Source organism: Monomorium pharaonis, chromosome 5 (assembly GCF_013373865.1).
Source record: "Monomorium pharaonis isolate MP-MQ-018 chromosome 5, ASM1337386v2, whole genome shotgun sequence".
NCBI classification, from domain to species: Eukaryota; Metazoa; Arthropoda; class Insecta; order Hymenoptera; family Formicidae; genus Monomorium; species Monomorium pharaonis.
In genome coordinates, this window is record NC_050471.1 from 2,989,743 (window position 1) to 3,012,672 (window position 22,930).

The 22,930-nt window shown below is 46.5% G+C and overlaps 1 protein-coding gene across 9 annotated transcripts in view; it reads right to left on the reverse strand.

Moving 5' to 3' along the window:
* The window catches only part of LOC105831539 (dachshund homolog 2), a 193,212-nt gene that overhangs the window by 49,882 nt on the left and 120,400 nt on the right, over nt 1-22,930 (reverse strand). For all 9 annotated transcript variants that reach the window (XM_036287761.1, XM_036287763.1, XM_028192552.2 and 6 more), the window contains 2 exons: nt 20,597-20,767; nt 17,363-17,590 (listed from right to left, as the gene is read on the reverse strand). In XM_036287761.1, coding sequence (XP_036143654.1) covers nt 17,363-17,590; nt 20,597-20,767 — 399 coding nt within the window. The remainder of the gene's footprint in view (nt 1-17,362; nt 17,591-20,596; nt 20,768-22,930) is intronic.

Here is a 22,930-nt window from a genome sequence, read left to right on the forward strand (position 1 = left end):
CCCCCTCCCCCCGTTATCCCCTCGCCACCCTGTTATTGCCAATTTCGGCGCGTTTCTGCAGCCCACTTTGCGATCGTTTAGATTATCATCTCTCCCGGTTTCTCTTTCTCTCGACGGCCCTGGGTACCCACCACCTCGCCCCCTTTCCAGTATCTTCTACATTCTGCTCCCCCTCCCCCCCCCGTCCTCCCAACTCCCGGTCCGCTCTCTCTCAAACGTTTCCGGGGATAATTGAACTTTATTAGAGATCGTCGTCGACGAAACACCAGCCCTTGCATCCACCCCGAGGCTTATTCCGGATCGACTTGATTCCGAGATGCTTTAACGATTACTCCGCTCGCTCGCTTATCTTTCTCTCACTCGCGAAAACGCCTCTCAAATCTATGCCGCGACGAATATCTCGGGAGAGCATCGGCTCCTGCATTCATACGATCGTCGTGTGCTACGCTTCACGGATGCTTTCGTGTTCAAACAAAGCGAGAGATCAAGATTTTTAACAAAACTGTCCCTCGCGCGATCGGTATGTACTACGCAACTTGGCTGAGAGCGTATCTCCGCTCGCTACATCGCATCCGAATTACTTTCCGCCTGAAGGCAGATGCTACGCCATGTGCGAAATACCTTCCTTCAGATCTTACATTCTTTTTTTTTTTTTTTTTTACGGCGGAAAGCGGCCGTGAGCCTCGCCGAGGGACGGCTGGAAAAGTTTGTCGCGATGGAAAAAAGAAAAAACGGGAAATCAATTATGCGAGCCCAGCGTTCCTCGCCGTGGGGGAGGAGCGACCTTATTGAAATTTGGCTGCGGGGTCGTGAGCATTAAAATTGCAGGGATTAATATTAGCCGTGGTGAAAAGCGCTTTACTCGCTTTCCTCGTAAGGAAATGATTCCATCGCTCCGCGCCGCTCCGTTCGGTTATAAAAGCCCGGCCCGTTCTATCATTCTTATGTCAATTAGACGAGCCCTAATCGCGACCCGGCTCATAAACCGAGAATTATATCTTTAATTTTAGCGGCCGTATTCAGCCGCTTGCGAAACAGGATTCTACCCTACGCGCCTTCTTCACCGCTGCGGGCGAGACAACTTTAACTACGACAGATAGATGGTAATTAATGATGAGAAACTCGTTGGTCGTTGGTCATTTTCCGAGACGTTCTGCGATACGTACGGAGAAATGCGAGGCAAACGAATTACATGCTACAATTTACATCAATATTACATCTCTGTACTAATTATTGCTAATAAGCCCTCAAAAATATATGAAATGATGCTACCAACATCGAACAATGTGATATTCGTTTACCATAACATTTCAATCTGATTCATCAATTGGTTTCGTTAAGACGACAAATTAAAACAAACTTTTTTTAATGAAAAAAAAAAACGAGGTTCCTATTATAATGCATATAAATAAAGTAATTCCAATAAACTACTTAATGAATTAATTTTCGTATAAAGTTAAAGGAGAAGTGTAATTAAAATATTTGGTAAATTATCTCACGATGTTATTTCGGATCTTGTCATAGTTAAACGATTAAGGCTGGCTTGTCGCTTACGTTTTTGCGTGCACGCGCTCACATGCATTTCTCGGCCACGCCGAGTTCGGCGGGGTGTTAGTGGCGGATACATTTCCGTGAGCCGGGCTCATCACGATTTACGAGTTTCTCGCCGGACGGCGAACGATATCGCGAGCGGGCTCGAGCGGACCTAGGATCGTTGGCGATAATAATTTTCACGGTGGCGCGAGCACTCGCGTAGTAACAATAACGGTGCAACGGAACGTGCATGGCACTGTTACCGGAGCGATTCATGGTTATTGATTAGTATATACGGTCGCAGGAAGACGAGAGAGGCTGCGGTATAGCGTTCACAACCCCCGAGGGCTTGTACCACGACGTGGTGTACACACAGGCACGCACAAGCACAGATATTATGTGTGCATACATATAAATATACACGTATACATGCACGTATCCACGGCGAATGTATGTATATCTCTACGTAGCTGCGTACACTCGACGCTAAGATATTCGCAGGGCCCCGAGGCAACCCTCAGAAACAACAATGTCAACTTGCCCGGCGTGGCCCGCAATCGTTTGAATAGTATAATGTAGTTTTCGTGTTACAACTCACTTCTCCCCCTCCCCTCTACCCCGTGTACAAGCCCTGTCTAGCGCTCTATGCGAAACACCAGTCTTTTCTAGAAACATCTAGTGTCGAGGTCGTCGCGACGCGTTCACAGACGAACGAAATATTTGCAAGCGAGAAGACGAGAAGGAGATCGGGTAGTCTCGAGGTCGTGCGCGAGGGTATTTATGAATTTAATTTTAACGGATCAAGAACGGTAATAAAGCGCGGGCAGGAATTAACCGCCGGATTATTTCGGTAATTTACAACCCCGGGGATCGCGCGTCTGGTATTCTCTTATTTGCATCGCGATACCCACGGTGTGGTACGGTCTCGCGTATCACCCCTCCTCTCGTCGCCGCGATTCTTCGGAAAAAAAAATTTCCTTCCGGTAAAAATATCTTTCTCTCACGTGTATCTTAATTGCGCGCGTATGCGCGATCTCGCGTCTCGATCATTTTCACGTCGTTTCGCGTTTCTCAAAGGAGCAGCCCCCTGCGTTTCTCCCGTCGCCGGCCGAAACGCAAACTCGAATTTCATAAATTTCGCACCCTAATCCTCATTAATCCCGATGTTGCACTATTTGCCTACGTGAAGATCCGCCGCAAGACGGGAGTCTCGTCTGGAAACGAGAATATTGTTGTTTCCACCCTTGCATATTACAGCCGAATAATGATTAAGTGTATAACCCCGGCGCGAGAGTTAGTTCTGTCCTCCGGGCACGAGTCCTTTGCGGGGAGATCTGGCCTTTCGTTGAATTTCAATTGTCGATTAATGCTAACGACACGTCCCTGCGTCCTCCGCGCGATCTCGCGAAAGAATGTTACGAATCGAAACTCCGGTTTGTTATAATTGCAAAATTTATTGCAGTTAATCCCGCACATACCCGCATACTTTTAGTTAACGAAATGCACCGCTCCAATTACGCTTACATTAACATGCATACGGTTATTCAATCTCTCCCTCTCTCTCCCTCTCCGTACTTCCACGAAATAAGCACATTCTATCGTTCGAAATTTACAGAATGTCAGGTTGTCGATAATAATTAAAACTTTCTCGCGCACTCGGCACAGTTTGACTTAGCCTCGGCGAAGCAACAGCGCAGCCAATAGTTATCCCATGCGGATTACGGTCCTTGGCTAAGGGCTACAAGGGTTTCCCTCTTCCTACGGGATTTAAGACGGACTTAGCCCTTGTTCCGGTCGCTGACCACTTTGCCTCCCATTAACCATTAACGGATCTAACGAAAATAGGATTAGATCGCAACAGCCAGGTCTTCGACTTCGGTACGCACTAAAACTGCCGGCGCACGTAGGTGGGCGTTGGATTTCTTGCCCGCAGCTTCATTGGCGGATTATCGAGAGTTCTTGTCTCGTCTTATCGGGGACGCCTCTCCTTCGCCGATTACTTTCGCACGAATGGCAAATCGAACAAATCGGTTTTGCGCCACGACTTATCGCCTTCTGATGAACGCTCAGGAAAATATTATAGTAGAATGTCTCAAACATATTTCTATTTTTAATTTATAATAATTCACGAATTTATCATACAATTTTGTTTATGTAATAAATTAAAATTGATAGCAAAACTATTTTGCAAAATTTAAATAAAAGAATAATGTTTGTCTTATTACAAAATTAACATAACATAAAAAGGTGTTTCTTCAGCAATTAATATAATTTAGAAGCACCTAGTAAAATGATACTAAAAACATATTCCCTTATTTAAGTTTAATTAATAAATTCAACGAACAGGAATAAGTCCTATTAATAAAAATTATGTCTGTTGTAGCCAGAAAAGATTTCTGGACCTAACGCTATTACTCTTCAATCTATTATAAAATAAAATCGATATAACGCCGATCATATTTACTATCAAAGAGAAATATTTCTTTCCAGAAATGGAAAATTCTTAAATCTAAAATAAAATGACTTTTGGTACTATTTTATTAGTTTTCTTTGTGGGACAATCTTATATTATAGATTTAAAAATAGACCGATCTGAAGATGAAATTTCTGATTTAATCTTAATCTTGTTTTATTTTTATACTGCACGAGGTGGTAATAAGAATAAATATGTCAAGAATATTTTTTGTCTTGGTATCAGAAATCCTTTCTGAGAGGGTGACATTGCAATTTAAAAACGCCCGAATGATTTGCGTTAAGTCTTACAAGCCGGTCGATCGTGCAACAATCGATATCTCGCCACACGACATATCTCGACGTTAAAGTTCTCCTCGGTCGAACTCCTCGCGCGGAGAGATATGCCGAAAAGCATTTTCGCGTTTCAAGATAATCCCATTCTCGCCCTCACCCTCGGGGATAGATTCTACGGGATATCCGACGGAATTATTGCACATTCGAGTTACACGCGAACAAGAACTTCAAACTTTATCGATCCAAGAGCCTGTGTTGATATTAAACCGATAACGATAACGAACATTTAGTTATGAACTGAAACAAGCTGGCTCCTTGAATATTTTAACATGGAAACTTCGCGTGATTTATCTTGAGGAATTAGACAAGAATAATAATTGGCGTGACTAACTTGTAGGAACGCGAGAAAGATTCTTTCGTAAGAGTCGTGGAGCGCTTTCGACGCTTTCTCCACATTTACAAAACAGCTATTAGTAATTTTCAATGGAGAAAACGCACAACGTTGAAACAAACAGCTTTGAAAAAAAAAAAAAAAAAAGACGATTGACCGTCTCCTTTCTCCCCTTTCTGCAATGCACCGTCACGAAGCTGGATCTTTATCATTATTACGACTGTTTGACTGTCCGCGCGTGCATGCCATTGGTGGCCGTGCACGGCGCGCGAAGACATTAATGGCCCGTGATCGTAAAATCTTCAGCTGTACGAAGCGCGGCGAGGATTCTTTCTGTAGTTTATCGAATAATAATATAACCCTTTAACGACCTATAGAGAGGAAGGAGATGGAGACAGGATACGTATCCTTTAACGAGGGCGCGCACCTTCCGCTTCCTTAACCCATCGCTTAATTACCGGGCGCGGGCATACAATTTAATCAGATCGGCGATTTCGCCGCTACGATAACGGCGGCACCGATTTAGTCTGAAGATTCACCGCCCTTCTCCCTCCTCTCGCCCCCCCCCCTTCTCGCGACAGATCCTACGTTTTCGACGAGCCCCGAAGTCAAAGAATTCGCCTCCTCGTTCTTAAGGTTTATTGATTTGACGCACGCTCGTCCAGCGGTTTACACAATGATGATGGATCGCGTGCACCGGAAACGGCACGAGTTGTAAAAATCGGGTTCCGCCTCTCCCCCCGGTTTTTACCCGACAGCTGTCGTACCTTCCTCTCCAGCTCCGTTTCTCCAACCCTTCGCGATCCGCTCCCACGTGTCACTCGAGACCGTAATTAACAATCGTTCTAATGAATTCGCTCGGGCTATCTTCATCTTCGCACAACACGCTCGCGAGTCGCGAACATGACGCGCGACTCCGAGGCGCGCCTATAATCGAGTGTCCGCTTATTACGACCGGGTAATAATTCCCGGTATAAAATTATCATTAAGATTGTCGTTGTGCGCCGGAGAGCTGCCCGCTCGTTATCGTGTGACGGGTTGCCGGCGCGGCAAGGGAGAAAAACAAACGTTGTAGGAAGACGACTCGTCGGGGGCGTTTTTTTTTTTTTTCAAATGCGAATGAATGCGTCAATAAAAAGTTGGTAAGTGCGCCGCGATGGAGCTTGCCGCGTGGCGTTAAAAGTGTGCCCCCGTACGCGCGCACATAGCGCAGGTGTAATTTAAAATTATACTACCGCGCGCGTTATTAATTTCATTGATGCCGCGCATTGGCCAATTACGCCAATGGCATTTAACGTTCAGCCGCGTCTCTTCATCCGCTTACTTCTACACGCAAATACGATCGCAGTTTGCAAAGAGAATGGAAATCTAAGGTCAACGGAATGTGCCATTAATGTCATTTGGCCTGTTCTTTTTAGCTGCACTGCTGCACACTGGTGCAATAAGTTAAAGTGAGACAAGTATATTTTTTCTCATTCTAACTTATTGCACTGGTGTGGAAATGCAGCGAAAAAGAACAGGCCTATTATCTTTTTTTTTTTTTCAATATTGTACAAATACACCCCATACTCTTTCTCTCTTTTCGAAAGTAAAAATTAATCGCCGAGAGGATATTAGAGTTGAAAGGGAGGGCGGCCCGTATATAATAGATTTCATTTCGCATCGCGTGTCGAGAGCATCGAAGCGACTCAACTCGTCGACAGCCAGCACTTTTTTCGTCTCGTTCCACGTTCTTACCTTTCTTTTCTGCGGATCGTAAATAACTGCCCAATGTAATAAGACATCACCGCGTGGCTCAGCACCTACGCGCTGATATCATCTTTATGAACACGACGGTGTCGGAAGTTGTGCTCTTTTGTTTTTTTAGACGCGCATAACAGATACTAGCCTGTCTGCACAACGCCGGTGTGCCGATTCGAGTGAGCAGGCACTTGACTTCGCTGAAGAGATAAAGCTGATATAGTTCTTAATGCGAAGCGCAACCGCTCAATTAGCAGATTAATAATTAAATACATATAGATCGACACGACGATAGAGAGAGAAAGAGAGAAAGAAAGATAAGGTTAGGAGAGAAGAGGAACAGGTTAATGCACATGAGTTACGTCTCTCTCTCTCTCGTTCAGTTGCGCTCGTCGCACTTAAGTCCGCACTTTCTCGTCTAATCCCTCGCTGATGTCACGCAAGAAAATTAGCGTCGTAGGTGCGGATTATCGCGCGCATTATCCGCGATTATACGCATTAACTGACGAGAGGGGGAGGTTTCGTTTCAAAATCCAATTATCGCATCACGACGCAGCGAGGAGGGAGGGAAAAAAGGCGCCCGACGACATTTTCGTGACGCGAGATAGTCTTGAAACGGTTCGTCCGAACGGCGCTCGTTCGCGCTCTTTCTCTCACCTTTTTCCTCCCTTTCTCTTCCTCTCGCGCGCGTCCGGTTCTCTTATATTGTACTTTTATCGAAACTCAACGGCAATAAAACGGACGATTCCGCCGCGCCGCGAATCGAATCGAAAACGCTTTGTCGCCTCGTCGAGTCGCAACAAAATATTCGTTCCTCGTGGCAATAAACGACGTCGTTAACGACACAGGCAGTGCGTACCCCCACCCCCTCGCGCCACTCTCACGCGCGGCCGTTACTACTGCTCTTTTATTGCCGGTAAATTACACACTTTATTCGCCCGCGCGACGACCCGAAAGCAAACTATATAATTGAACGGTAGTTAAAACTGCGGTAGGTCAAGTTCCTCCTCTTTTTTATCCCGGCCCTCTCTCTCGTTTCTTCCTCGCCGTGCCTTCGTCGCATCGTTTTTGTTTTCAGCGTCACGTCGATACGTCGCGCCGGCGACATTTCCTTCATAATTAATCTCTTATCCTTCTCCCCCCCCCCTCTCGCGCAGGTGGCGATTTTATCCGCGCGCAATCTGGAAGCGATTTTAATTTAATTCCGCGGAAAACACGACGAATTTTAATTTGCATCACCGCACGCTGACATTTCATGCGACGTCCGATCGTGTCGCGAAGTACGCACGGAAATTAGATAATGCGCGTGCGTGCGTGCGTGTATACGCGACGCCGGAATTACGCTGAAATTACGCCATCGGGATCGTAATTAATTTCGATCGTTATCGCGCGGAATCGGGAGGAGATTCCGAGAAGAGAAGGCGCTGCCCTCTTTCTCCTTGTCCTCTCCCTCTCTTTTTTTCTCCGCCGATGACACTTAAACACCGAAGGCGATAATAAAATTCACCATCACGCGGTGAAAAAACAAAGTCGCGGGCCCGGCCAGGAAGGTAAACGGCGCGACAGAGTTCGCGTCATCCTCGCTCTTGCCCTCCTCGCGAATCCCTGCGCGAGAGACGCCGTAAATGTTCGGTTTATAAACGTCGCCGATGCGAAATTACCGGGAGGGACAAAGATTCCTCCTCGCGAGCGAGAAACTCCTCTCTCTCTCTCGACTGTATACTGCCTCGCGTACAAACGGCCATTTTGTTACTTAATTCCAAGGCGCGTTCGCCGCGCCGCGTGTACAAGGTATACAAGGTGGCGACGCGCAAGGCTCGACGAGCACCTACCGGGATCGATGTCCCCTCGCGGTCGTTAAATCCGGAATTTAAGTGACACCACTGCCGACACCACTGAAAACGTCGCGCAGTTTATCTGTCGTTCGTACCTCGCGCTTGATACCTTTTTTTCGCGCGAGATTGGAAGTCGAGAAAAACGCCACCCTTTCTAGTTCTTTTCTAATTCGAGAGTGCGATTTTTCCGGGGCGAATTTTGCGTCGCGCTCGCACAATATTCGCAAACGCCGAAAAGAAACGCTTCTGGACGACCGCTGGTCTACCCGCGTCCAGGAAGGAGTCGTAAGCTCAACGTTATTTAGGACGCCATTAAGACGGAATTATTTCCCCGCTAGACAAACACAGATATCCGTGGCGAAACGAGCACAGTGGAGTCGACGCGAAACTTATTTGCACGCCGCCTGGGCATCAAGAAGGAGAAGAAGCGCGGTCGGTTCGAGGGCGAGGGGAGGAGGGCCCCGTGGCTCCTTTTATTGTTAAATAAATAATCAACTAGTTGTTCCCCCCCCCCGCCCGTGTTAGGCATAATTTATTAGCCTCGCTAGCACCATCGGGGTCCCTTCTCCCTGAAATTCTTTCCTCTCCGCTTCTTCGCCTCCTTCTCCTACACAACGTCCCTGCCTGTACCTTCCGCGTGCTCGTTTGCAGCCCGCTACGAAGCACATCTCTCCCGCGCGTTATACAGACCGTTTGTTCTTCCCTCTCTGCCTTTTCTGCCCTCCTTCGATTCTTTTTGCGGTGGCTTATGCCGGGGGAATACGAGGCCCGGTGCCCACCTCCGCGCTCTTTCTTTAATTGACAATCCACCGTGTGTTCTGCAGCTTCGTTCCCCAGGTGGGAACGTATCGACATACGCGGCCGGCGACATCGTATTGTCCTCGCAATTTTTGCTCTTCTCATATGGGGGTCGTATCTTTCGTATATATACCTCTCGCCGTGTGCACGCACGCGTTCCGCGTGCACGTGCGTACACTGCTCTTTGCGTCTCCGGCTTCTCGTTTCCCTGCGATTTACGAGTAACAACAAGGTCCACACCATGACCGGGTCGCCAGGAAGGCTCATTAGAGACTCCTTGTGAATATCGCGGACTCGTCGAAAGGGAAACAAAACTCTAATAGAAATTACTAGGAAAAGTTTGCTTTTCAAAACAATTACTTTGAGACCGTGATACAGAGAAAATGATAACATCTAGTAAATTAAAAAAAAAATTATAATTAATGAGAGACGTAGAAGAAAGATGAAATCGCGAGGTATCTTATAATGGACGCTTGAGGATTCTTCAACAATTTGTAGTCGATGCTAAAGCCAGGCTTCTGAGTTATAAACGCAGATGTAGAGGCCCGTGTCGCGCGCCCCGGCAGGGTGGCTGCGATACCCGGGAGGATACCCAAAAAGCATACACGGCCGGGTCGGTCGGATGCAACAAGAAACGGTATCCTTCCCTGTTGCCACGAGCGTGGCAAGTGGAAGTTAAGCGCATGCAGAACGAAGATACGGGGGAGCCGGGGAGTTACGATTCCGCCGGTCAGTTTTTACAATATTGTTTTCCCTACGCCGGATCATTCCGTTCGTTCCGTCCGTCCCTCGCGATCGCACCTTTGAGCATAACAGCACTCGCGATTCCACTCCGGAGGTAATTAAATATCTGTGGCCTGGGCACGCCGGCCCGATGCGCTACCTTAACGATTGTCTCTGGGTCAGGGGTCGAGCTCAACGAAGACGTAGGCACTGCGCGAACACACTTATGGCCTCCTCTCTCTTAAATAGGATATATTTATATATGTACGCATGTACAACGTGAAGCGAGAAAAGAGAGATAGAGAGAGAGAGGGAGAGAGAGATGCAGAGACAAAGAAAGAAAGAGCAACCACCATCACCATCGTGGCGGTTATACGAAGCGGCACGAAGAATAGCATGGAAATTATTATGCTTATTAAGGTGGAAAGTAATAAATTATAGGCGGCTAATAATGGGAACCGCGAGAGGCGTAATTGATGTATGCAGAGGAAGTTGTTCTGGTCTGGCACCGTTCGCTCTTCTCGGATATGCGTGTAAACATACACCTATGTTACACGTAATATTGTACATACATCGTGTGGAAAATATTTAATGGCGTAGAGAGAGATCCCGCTCTTGCCTTCCTCTCTCTCTCTCTCTCTCTCTCTCTTTTTCTCTCTCCCTTTTGGGAGCATCTTTTGTGACATCGCGTCGTGGCGTTTAAAATTTGAAAACTAAACTGTTTACAGTGTACGCGCGGTACGGCATGCGCCTCTTTTGTTCCACGTTCTACTACCTGCGAGAAGATCGGCAGGTTTCTTTTGCTCTTCTCATGGAGCAATAAAAGTGCCAGCTATTTATTGCTAAGCGCCACCATATAACGATTCTCCGAGATGCGTCGTTTGCAGCGGTTCAAGGGAGGGCTGGTTCGGGGGTCAATAAACCGATTCCACTCTTAATTAAATCTAAGACAATACCTTCCCCCTCCTCTCCCGTCCCTCCGACGCTAATTAAAGCAAACAGTCCACGGCAATAAGAGCCACCGATGAGACGCGAAATAAAAAGAGGCCGTAAAAGCGATGGTTTCTAGGTTTTATCGAATTATATGCAACGCATTTTGCGTAACGATCATTCGCAGCGACAAATGGAAAAAAAATTAATTAAATTTAATTAATTAATTAATTTTGTAGCGATAGAAAAGCAATAACGAGAGAGTACTCGATCGCTTATTGATTCGTGTATAAGATAAGGTAGATGGAGAACGAGAAGGTGGAAAATAAAGAGAGTACGAGGGGAGGAAAAAAAACAAGCGTGCCGCTGATACACGTGTGCGTACATAGTTTGCGCGATAATGGCTGCTCGCCGGGCGATATAGAGATAGCCCCGGTTAAGCTAACCTATCTCAAGAGAGTAAAAAAGAGAGAGAGAGAGAGAGAAGGGTGGGAGGGTCGCCGGTTGGCAGGGTTAAGCATAAATCAATCAGTCTGCATTCAACCGCGAGCGAAGAGGAGGCAACCACCGGTCTCGGGACGTCTCGAGAGTTCACGGTGGACGTTCGGGACGTTTGTATCAACATTTCTGTTTGCACTGCGAAATATTTATGCCCGCCGTTGCTGTTCCGCCTCGCCAGAGAGAGAGAGAGAGAGAGACTTCTGACCGCCCAGTGAAGGGACACCGATGCATCTTATTCGACGCGCATTCGAGAGGTATAAAATATCTCCCTCGCAATTCCTCGCGAAGGTCTTAAGCTGCGGTACCGCCGCAGCCTTGAAAACGACATCGATAATCGAGGAATTCGTGATTGACGATATTGCTTGCGTGACTGTAATGGCTCTGAATCGCGATGCCGTATATACCGATCAGCGCGCGGGAAACGATCTCGTCTCGTTTGTATCTCTATGTACCACGACAGCGGCGTCGGTAATTCGCGTTCCATTCGTAACGCAGACACCTACTCGATGGCTGGGTATACCAGCGGCCACATCCCGGCTCTTTTCCGTCGTGCCGCATCGTCGCGCGCGGTAATAGGATTTCACGTGAGCAGCCTCCCAAGCAGCGGCGGCCGAAAATCGCAGGAGTTTATGTAGCGAGATGCGGTCGCCGCGTTGCAGTAACCGTGGACCGGAGGAGGCGAATGAAGAAGAAGAGGTCGGAGAGAAAAAGGACAAGTCGCGAGATACAAAGAAAACGGGGAGACGTGGCTCGCGGCGTCGAGGAAAGTGCCGCAGAATAGAGCGATAGAAAGAGAGGAAGAAAGAGAAAAGACACAAAGAGACAATGGCAAGGTAGTTTCGAAGAGAGAGAGAGAGAGAGAGAGACAGAGAGCGAAAGAGACGTTGGAGCTCCTACAATTTTAATTAACCCGGTACCGGGCACAGAGAACCGATCGCGATCGAATCGGGTGCACGATCTACAAGGAATCTACATAAGATCCTCCACTCGCGGCTACAACTCAATCCCCTCTTTATATTCCGCGCTCGAGGAGCCTTTAACTCGAGGGAGGCCCCGTGGGGGCCCCGCGCGGCCAGACACCACGATGCACCGCACATAATCCACGCCGTTGGTCCCGCCACGGCTCCTACGCTCCCCTTATCTCGTCCAAGATCGAAAGATAGTAGCCTCGCTGGCTCCCTCGCCGGCCAGGATCCCGGCGGGCTCATATTGTCCTTCGTGCGGCATGTAACTTATCGGCGGCAACGAGAGGGATGAGAGATGCGGTCGCCTCTTTTTCTTACGAAAACGCTCAATTCTTAACTTAAGCGAGATGCGTGTGCGCCTACACGTTTCACGGGTAATAAGCAAATGTTTGAACGATAAATGAAAATATCGCGTACATCTTTGGTCAAGGAGAACGGGAGCGTTGGAATTATTTTTTGACAGGAAGGATCTCCCGTTCGCAATTATTCCTTTCGTTTGAAGGGAAAACAACGCACTAAGCTATGCGACAAAACGTTTTTGCGTGAGGTTTCTGGCTTACGTATGATAGGCGGGATTATAACGGTAAGAAAAAATTTTAGAATACGATCGAAAAAAATCCTGGAGAAAAATACCAATAGTGTATTTAGTGAAATACAATTCTGTATTAATGTTATTAAATAAAGTTTTATTTTTTCCGAAAAATTACCTGTTTACATTTGTCTTCAGACCTTCCTCATTTTATCCATCATGTATTTTGCATTAAACATTGCTCAGAAAAAAAATTAAAGCTACAATCATTTTCGAAGCAAGAATATAAAATATTCTTCAAGGAGATAATTCGATAATTTTAATTTCAGCAAAATATATTTTTATCTCGATTTTATAATAGGCATCTAAAGAATGCAATATATGATTGTTTTGATAACAATAGTATTAAAAAATTCTAATTCTTAGTTTAAAGGTATTATCCTCTATCCGATATTTTCTTCCTCTCCACTCATAAAAATTCTTTTTTTAATAAAGATGAATATATTTCTCTTTAATAAAAGTACAAAATTTCTTCATAAGAGCGCAAGATACATTCAAGAGTAATTAATTTTATAAGGTTTTATATTCTTACATCTATAAGACAACGATTGTAGTTCAGAGATTTTTTTTCGGAGTTTCTCTTGTAAAAAAATTCGTAAAGCTCCACCGAGTTAAATCGTGCGATGTACGAAATAATAAATTAACGCTTCCAAATCTATTTTGGAACGCCGCGATTCTCACGTCTCGCTCTTTTTAGGACCGCAACGATCTTCGGTATCTCCCTACGAGTACGAGCGGGCCAATTGTTCGTGAGAGATTCGTCTGACAAAGACGAATAATATCGATAATATTCCGCATCGAAGGCATCCCGTCTCCCGGATTGGCTTAAAACTGACGGGCCAAGCGTGTGGTGCGCGTGTGCGTACGTGCGTTCGATGCACGTACGAAGGCGCTCGGATCTCTCTCGTGCCGACGGAGATACGGATGCACCCATACGGCTGGAGGTTCGTAACACGATAGTGGCCGTATGTAAAACCATCTGGTGTAAAACGAGCTGCTGGCTCGTTCGAGTATTAAATCGGGCCTCTCTTACTCTCTTTCCGACCACTTCCCTCCGCTGGCGTTCCGTCATCGTCGTCGTCGTCGTCGTCGTCGTTGACTGTCGCTGGTCTTTTTTTTTTTCTTTCTTTTCTCTATACCGCAGCAGCGCCCTTTATCCTCCACCTTCTCCTCGTCCTCCTCCACCCCTTTTCCCGGCCTGTCGATCGACTCGCATGGAGATCTCCGCGTCGAACGCGCGCGCAGAATCTGTTAAGCTGACCAGCAACAACCGCCGCACCGCGCATTCCGAGCTTAACGTCGCAACGCGCGCCAAATGAACTCGTTAGTGTTCACGTGTTCGGTGTCCGCGAGTCAGCTCTCCTCGAGCTGCCCGACCGAGCGTGTCGCTTCCTATTAAAACACGCGTGCTTACTGGCACGACCGCAGAGCGGGAAAAGAGACCTCTCGATCGCGCGATACCGATCGCCCGCGTTGCATGATGAATGAATCACGGACTATGAATGCAAATGCACGGAAAAAAAGGGGGAAGTTAAAAATCAAAAGAAATTAAAATCCTTATTAAATCAACATTGATATAATGCATTAGCAAAAAATTGAAAAATCTTCCACTTGTTAATGTAACGCTTCTTCTCTGCATCGCTCACGTTTAACGGAAACCCATATCATTAGCGGGATGTCGATGTCTTCAAGAGCGCCGAAAGAAAAGCGCGAAGGCGGCAAGGAGGATACGGTCGTCGAGAATTGTTCGTTAAGTCGCCAAGTCGCGAGGGTGGCGGTGAACGGCGAGAATGGCGACGTGGGGGCCATCGGCCATGGGAGCGCGATCGTTGATTTCTTTTTATCGGATCTCCCAGGCCTCGGGAATCTCTCCTGCGAGTCGGCGGGCACATGCAATCGCGGGGAGCTAACTGCCCGAGCGCCGCCGAGGCCGCGATGCCCGGCATTCCTAACGTTAGGGCCGGCAAAACGCATTAGTTAACGGCCCTGAAAATGACACTTTGTATCGGCTAATGGGTAATTAAAGTCCCGGGGTTACGTTTCGCTCGGAATTTATTAAACGCGCCGACGGGACGCGCGACTCCGGGTCCCCGGTGCTCGACGCGCTGGATATCGGATTGGCTGCGTTTATGGGGATCCGCCACTTAAAACCTGCGAAAACGCAGATAACGGACGCTCGTACGTCGAGAACCCGCCCGGCGTAGATCGCGATACGTCGCGTCGGGTCAGTTGCTTCCTTTCCGAGAGAATCCGATCTGGGAATCGCCGATGTGCGCCGACGTCGAAGAGGCTACATTCGGCGTTAAAAATGTGGCGGTTTTGCGACCTGAGAGATGAAGCCTTTAGAACATTATGACTCTACACTGAGAGAAAAAAGTTGTTAATCAGTTGACTAAATTTTTCAACTTGATTAAATTTCTTCAATTCAATTGTTTATGTATGTCAGCGTAGAGAAAAAAAGTTCTGAGGAAATACCAAGATCCCTTACAATGCAGCTACGGTACTCTTATAGATGACATTTCATATCCCGGATTCAAAATCGTCAGATAAATCAATGACGAATCTGTAACGCGAACTGACTTCGATAATAATCAATGGTGGCGTATTGTTAAAGCAGAAGCGGATGTTGCCGATCGATAACAGTTTGCGAGCGAAATTGGAGGCATATGTGGGATTTCGTGTAAAAACGTCGACTTGCGGCGCGCGCGTGTACTTCTTCTCTCTTTTTTTTTTTTTTTTGTTACATGATTCACCAATATTACGCCAATGAACTGTGATCGCTCGGCTGAAATCAACTTGACGTTGCATGTCGTTTTACGTAGCGCTTTTTATTCGTACATTCCTTTCTCCACAATTTCATTCACGAGACATTTTCGTGAAATCCCTTACAGTTACATTTCGCAGTTAACAATGTATACCTTCGACAATACAACTATCACATACTAGCAGTAATAACTAACGACTACAATGGTAGTTCATTTATAATACTTACGTAATGAAAGCATATTAATATAGGAATACATGTGTACAGGTGTCTCTCTACTTACAACTATCTCGACTTTTCGAACTTACGATCGGCATGCTAATAACTAAAGATAAATCAGCAAATTATAACGAAGGTAACTAAGCATTCATTAGCCAGTGATCCAAATTAAATATAAATTTTGTAATACTCAAAATATTATATCAAGAGTTATATTTTCAGGCAAAATATTGCTTCTCAATCATTTGCCGAAGTTAATCTGTACTTAAACTAGATATTAATTTTATTAATAGCAAATATTATGTTAAGAATTATAGTTAAAAACAAGCTTGTTTTGTCATTTTCTTAATACAAGTCCATAATCGTTTTTTGTAATAAAATTGTTTTGCTGAAATAATGTCTTATATAAAATATTAATGTTATACTTACAATCTAATCGATTTACTAAAGTCTGTAAACATAAGCAAAAGTTTCGATACAAGTAAAGAGATACCTGTACATACGGGTATATTGTGCCACTTATGCGTTATCGTCGTTTCCATCGCGATTCTCTGTCAATCGTCGATTGCGACGATCAAATCGCGACGACACTCGATCGATATCGAATAAATGGCTTGACGATTTATACATCGAGATGTGTCTGTTATGTCGTTAAGTTAAGTTCGCTTCAGTCCCGAAGCAACCTCGACGCCGTGAGAAGCGATTCCGTGCGCCGACCTCTTTCTTTTTCTTTTCTTTCCTTTTTTTTTCTCTCTCTCTCTCTTTTCTTCTCGTCTGACGTTCCGAGATCTCGCGACGAACATATTTAATAATAACGCCGGCCGATTTATCACGCGCGTTAATGAGAAAGAAGTCGTATGCTGCACGTCATCTCGCGCCGCGCCGACTCGTTCTTAATGGGTCTTGCCTACATTCATCGTAACCAATCTACGGTACAAACTCTATCTACGGCTACGGCGACACTTAAATTTAATCCTAACACGCCGAAGACGACGTTTTTGCGAGCAATATTTCACTGGGGAAGGTCACGCTGTTTCTTGCGCAAAATATTTACCGTGAATCATTTTCGAGGCGCAGAGCTCGAAGAGGTGCACGATGCATCGATTTAAGAGACTTTCATAGTAATAATGCGTTAAAAATATTCTACGTTACGCGCAATTCAGCACGCGGACATTAAAATACTTTGCGCAAAGAAAAAACGTCAATAAATAATGGCGAGATGTATGCTAAAATTTAACATTAAGATAAAAAGCAAAATTTATGTATATTATTTGTGCGTGGTACTCGTCACATCGCGCCTTTACTACACCGCAGGTCTTCACTTTCAGATGTCCAGCTCTCCCCGACTATTATCATTCTCATTTTGTCTATCCACGATCTTAACGCGGTACAAGCAAGTCAAGCGCAAAGGTTGAAGCGTGAGAGGGAGGCGACACGGGTAGATGAGGGAGGAGGCTGGATAAAGAGCGGGAGTGAGTAAGTGGGGGAGGGGTAGCGAGGGGAGGAATAGCGGCTCTCGTCGACGGGACAGGGACTAATGCCTCTTAATGTGGTTCTGGGAGAGCTGGAAGATAATGAAATTGTGGAGAGCGCCCTCAAGTGTCTTAAGAAAGCCCTGCCACTGACCTTTCTCGTAGTTGATTTGCCTCTCCTGCTGCCTCGCGTTGTCGGCCGCGACCTTGAGCAGGCCCTGGATATTCCTCAGCAGGGTCTCCGTACTCGAGACCGAGGGGTCCTGGGCGCTTTGAGACACGGCGACCGCCGCCGAGGCTATCTGCGAGTAATTCAGGGCCTGGGGAGGACTTTCCGAGCCTGGTGCCGGCAACGGCAGGTTTTCCGGCACGTCCGACAAATCTGAAAGGAAAAAAGAAAAGTTCCACGTTACCTACATCTAGAATAACCGACGAGAACACGACGGGGAAAAAACGGTTTTCGAAAAATACTCCTCGACGTTAAATAAATGCCGCCTATTCTCTGTAACGCGCTGCAGAGAGAGCTCATTTCAGCGTGGCGATTTCCTCTCGGCGAAGACGCCACGGCGAAACGTCAATGATAAATTCACCGCCACGAACGTCGAACAACATCCGAAGTACGTGGGGGTTGTAGGGGGCTCCAGGAGACTTATACAGCGTGCGTGTCTCGAAGTCGTAATCTCGCGACGACTACTTGTTACCCTTCGCCACTTTTTGATTTAACGTCAACGCGGGCGAATTAAATTCACAGATTAAACGCTACACGGCGTTCCTCGAACGATTAGTCGCGTCTCGGTCGACTGGCTGTTCATCATCTCGCTGTGAAATACCGGGGAAAAACCAAGTATCATTATTGACGACTTAACAATGTAATTTACAGCGCCTATTCGATTGTTCGGATAAAATTAACATTTTAAATTAATGTCAGGCATCGCTAAGCATTTTCTATGAAATTAATTCAAACCCAATTTGAATCGTCTGCATTGAATCATCAATATGTTATCTACTTTTTTTTTTTTACTTTATAATAAGGAAGGCAAACTGGACCACCCTGAGCCGATCGCTCGGGACACTTCTTGGAAACACGTTCTCGAAACTCATTGACACACGTCTGGTATTCTGTCGTTATACCAGGTTTCCGCGCGCGTGGTCATCATTCTCCAAGATCGGCGAGGAAAAGGCTCCAGCGGGATCAAATAAAGGATGCCTTATGGTTATTGCCGCAGGGCCCCGGAGAGTGGCGGTGAGACAAGATGTCTGCGTGGGTTCCACAGACTTAAGTGATCGCTCGTGGTACCGGCCCACACCGTGGGCTTTAGCAGCCCGGCTGCTTTACGGCCAACGATATGTGGTTTATTGGTATCGTCTTTTAATTATCTGCGCGCACCTACAACGCACCACTCGGCAATCAGTTACTTATTGCCATTGGCCGATTTAATGTTCAGCGCACCTTTGGTGCCGGCACCTTTTGATAGGGAAGCGCCTACCTCTCCTCTCCTTTCCCTTGTTCTCCTAAAATCGCGCGCGCGCGCGCGCGCGCGAGATCCTTTCCTCTTTTTCTCTTTCGGCGTTATTCCGTGCGCTTATATCTTTCTACCCATTACAATTATCTGGACAAGAGTCGCCATTCTCTCGAAATCTTTTCGTCGCGAAGGCACGTGAATTTGCCCTTCGCCCTTCGAATTTCTCGACGAGAAGCACGTCCACGATCAAAAAGAAAGTTAAGTCCAATATACACGCATATAGCCTGCCGCCTGTGTATGTAATATGCCCGGGACTTGAAAAAGAAGCCATATCTCCCGATGAAGCGAATGAGCATAATAATCGGACATGGTCGGAGGAGGATTCGGCGAGGACTGTCAGACGCGAGATCGACGACGAAATCGCGGTGAATACGATTCCGAGAACGAGAGCGAGAGATAGTGACGCGTCTCATTAAATCAGAACTGCATTCCACGAGCGTGTACACTCCCACAGGCGTTCGACGTGGTTCTACTTCGATCCCCATGGGCAGGACGTACCCGTGTATTGCGTACGACACGCTGCGAGACACGAATTTGATTCCCTCCCCCCTCCCTCCCCCCTCCCTTCTCTCGTCGTACACAAGCCCGTGCCCGGAATTTATACGTCTAACTCGCGTATTTCGTACAATTTACGGGCCCACTAATTCGGGGGTACACGCGGGATCCCCTAATTTTGCCGGACGCGCGGCGGTCCCCGACATTTTCCAGCGAGCCTGCGGCAGGCACGAGGACCGGAACGGCGAATAATCTTGTGATTTCTATGAGAATCCTTGCCCGTAAATCACTCGTGACCGCGCGAGGCGCGCTTTCTCCTTATACGATACTAGCGCCCGAGTGCATTAAATCGCGGTCCGAGGGAAACGAAATTAATTAAGACAACACGAGACGATCAAACGCCATCTTCTCTTTTCTTTTTCCTTCCTCGCTGCAGGAAATGCATTCGTCATGCGGAATCGATCCCACGTAGCGGATGCGCGCGACTTTTAGGATCGGCTCTCTCGGGGCTTCATTAATTGGACCGATCAATTAACATGCCGGCGCGACAATGGTCGGGTAGATCAGAAATCAAAACGATTATGACGCTCCGGTGAATCCGGAGCGCCGAAACAAGGCACAGGGAAGGAGGACGGTACAAAGCTCAGACGGAGATTCGATCGCCCGATCCATCTTTCATTAGAAAAATGAAACTAAATACCGAAGATACGAGTCTAATGATCGCTTTGCCTCGACAGTGATGCTCCTCGCGTAGAATACACGCGCGTTTTGGAGATGATCGCCGCTAAGGGGACAAGAGGACTCGTTGTCGCAAAGCACGCGAGGTATTCAATAAGAATTATTTCGATAAGAAGAGAAAAAAGAAATAATTACAGTAAATTCAGTATCCCTGCAAAGTACTCTTTTTTTTTTTTTTTTTGCTAAACTCGAGGCAATTAAAAACGTTCGAATCTACATGCGACTTGGCAACCGCTGCGGCGCGTTTTTCAAAGCGCGATGGAAGACGAATCCCGAAGCGTCCCTCGCGCTCTCTCGGTAGAGATGATGGATGAGAGGCCCTGACCCGCCAGTCGTCTAGAAGAACTCGTCTTTAAACGCGGCGTGTCCGGCAAAATCGATATAATTATTTCACGAGCACGAATCCTTTCTCACCACCTCTCTCTCTCTCTCTCTCTCTCTCTATCTCTCCTCTCGAATCGAAATCGTCCTTTCGACATTCGACGTCGAGCGTTAAAAGCGAAAGAGCGCATTTTATCACGCGGTTTTAATTGATTGCCAGGCGAACGATCTCTTTCGAGCCGATCGCTTTATCAGAGATACAAATGACCGACAGATCGCGTTGAATCGCACACGCCTGGGAGAAAACGTACCTTCGTCCTTCTCGTTGTCGTCCTCGAGGTCCTCCGACAGATTGTCGTCCTCCTCCTCGTCGTCTTGAGAACGATGCGACGCACCTGCCTCGCTTCCGGACTGCTCGCCCACGCTTCCGCTTCCCGCCGTTTTTGAGAGATTTAGAACCGGGCTGTGACCGTTGGAGGAGCCTGCAAGAAACCAGGAGACATCGCGATAAAATTAATTGAAGGCCCACGGAATACACATAAAAGGTGTACATCTATCTGATGTACGGCAGATAGAGTCGGATTGACATCGCAACCGTGTATCCACTCGGCGCGATAACGCTGGAAAGGCCGGCGTCAATCTTCCCCGTAGAACGTTCGGTCACGAAGAACGAGAAGCGCGTCCATCGACCGGACTGACAAGTTGATGGATTTTATTTACCGCCGCGCATCCCCCGTTTAGACAGAGAACAAGCGGACCCCATCCGCTCCCCGAATCTCTCTCTCTCTCTCTCCCCGGTTTTCGTCCACCCTTCGCCCGCGCGTTGCGACTACCTCTTTCTCTCTTTCCGCATCCCTTTTTCCTTGCCCCGGCCGTCTGAGCGCGCGCGCGCGTATTTGATATCCTAGTATTTTAATCCTGACATAGATAGATACTGTTTGGGCAACGGTCGTCGGCGCTGACGCATTGCTTCGGGCCACTCGTGATCTCACGAGTACTCGGAACGGATACCGTAGTATGTATGTATATAGTGGTGGTAGAGAGAGGGACCAGCGCGCCTCGAACTTCGTTCACACACGTCCGGAGCGCCATGTACCTCGTTGGCCGTTGAAAGAGAAGGGTCGCGGTTTTCTCGGCTCTCTTCCCAGACGCGATCTAATGAATCGTACATCTTTTACGTTAAATTGACTTCCACACCGGGCCGGCCGCGCGCCGTTGAAGGCTGTGTGAGTCCCCGGTCGAAATCCCGCACGGCGATCGAGAGCGCCTCTCTCTCTCGTGTGAAACATGTGAATTTCGATCTCGTAAATCTAATTGCGTGCGCACTAAAATATGCAAATGCGATCGGGGCCTTGTACGCGTGCGCGCGGACATTATTTGACGGGTCGGAAAAAAAGATGCGAAGTGTAGGTAGAAGTCGAAATGGTGTCCCGGGCGGGGGTGGGCCCGTCGCGGAAGATAAAGAGTTCCATCAGACGGATTATAATATTATAGGGAATCAGAAGGAGATGCGGGGCCACGGCCAGGGACGTAACCCGATATCGGACTTAATCGCCGGGGATCCTAAACGTCGTTCGTCCACTTCGCGGACGCATACTCGCCGGGCCGGAGGGGAAGAACGAAAAGGTAGAAATACAGAAAAGAACGAATAACGCTCGGATTCTCGGACCGCCGCGCCGTGTCGCGGTCAAAAATCTTTCTGCGCCGCTTGACTTCGAGTCGGCGTCCGCGTCGATCGACCGTGTTACCTGGGGGAATTCTAACGATTAAAGATCTCGCGTTACATACTTAATCCATGTGACAGGCGCTACGGCAGGCAGGTAGGAATACGAGAAACGACTGTAACGTCTACGACGCGGCAATAATTCACACAGCATCCAGAAAATTTTCTGTACGTTTTGTAACAAATAAAAAAAATGTATCGATACAGATTTTATGTATTCTCTAAATTTGATTTAATAAAATCTTATTAATTAACTGTGCTATACTTGTGTTCATCGGTAATTATTTACCATCTTCCTCAGTAATTTTAATTAAGAGTGGGATACAGCTGATCGGAATCAATATATTACCATTAAAAAAACAATATACATATCAATGATTAATATACTTACAAGTATAGCACTGAAATCAGACTATTGACTAACTTTGTACTAAATAATACACTGATTCCCCAAATTAGAGAATAAGTCGACATTTGTATCCAAGTGAAAGATATTTATTGCAAATTATTAAACTGTTAACTAACTGTAAACGTTTTGTGTCACGAATTTTTGTATTAGATCGATTATTTTGAAATGTAACTTTGTACCCAGAAACTTTTCGGATCGTTAACTACGAATCAGAACGTGACAATCCAAATATTAATTTTCTACATTTTCTTAAAAATTATTACTTTATAATAAAAAAACAAGATAAATTCTGAAAAATATTTTAAGCTGCCTTAAGTTGTTAAATTGTTGTTTCAATATTGATAATAGTTTAAGAAAACATACATTTTTTTTTGTAAAAGGCACAAATTTTGACTATTTGTTTGCAGCAATTATGCAAATAAAAATTTACGATTGCCTATTTTTTACATTTATTTACGACTAGGAACTAACTGTGCACTTAAAATCAAGAAATTCATTAAATTAAAAACTGAG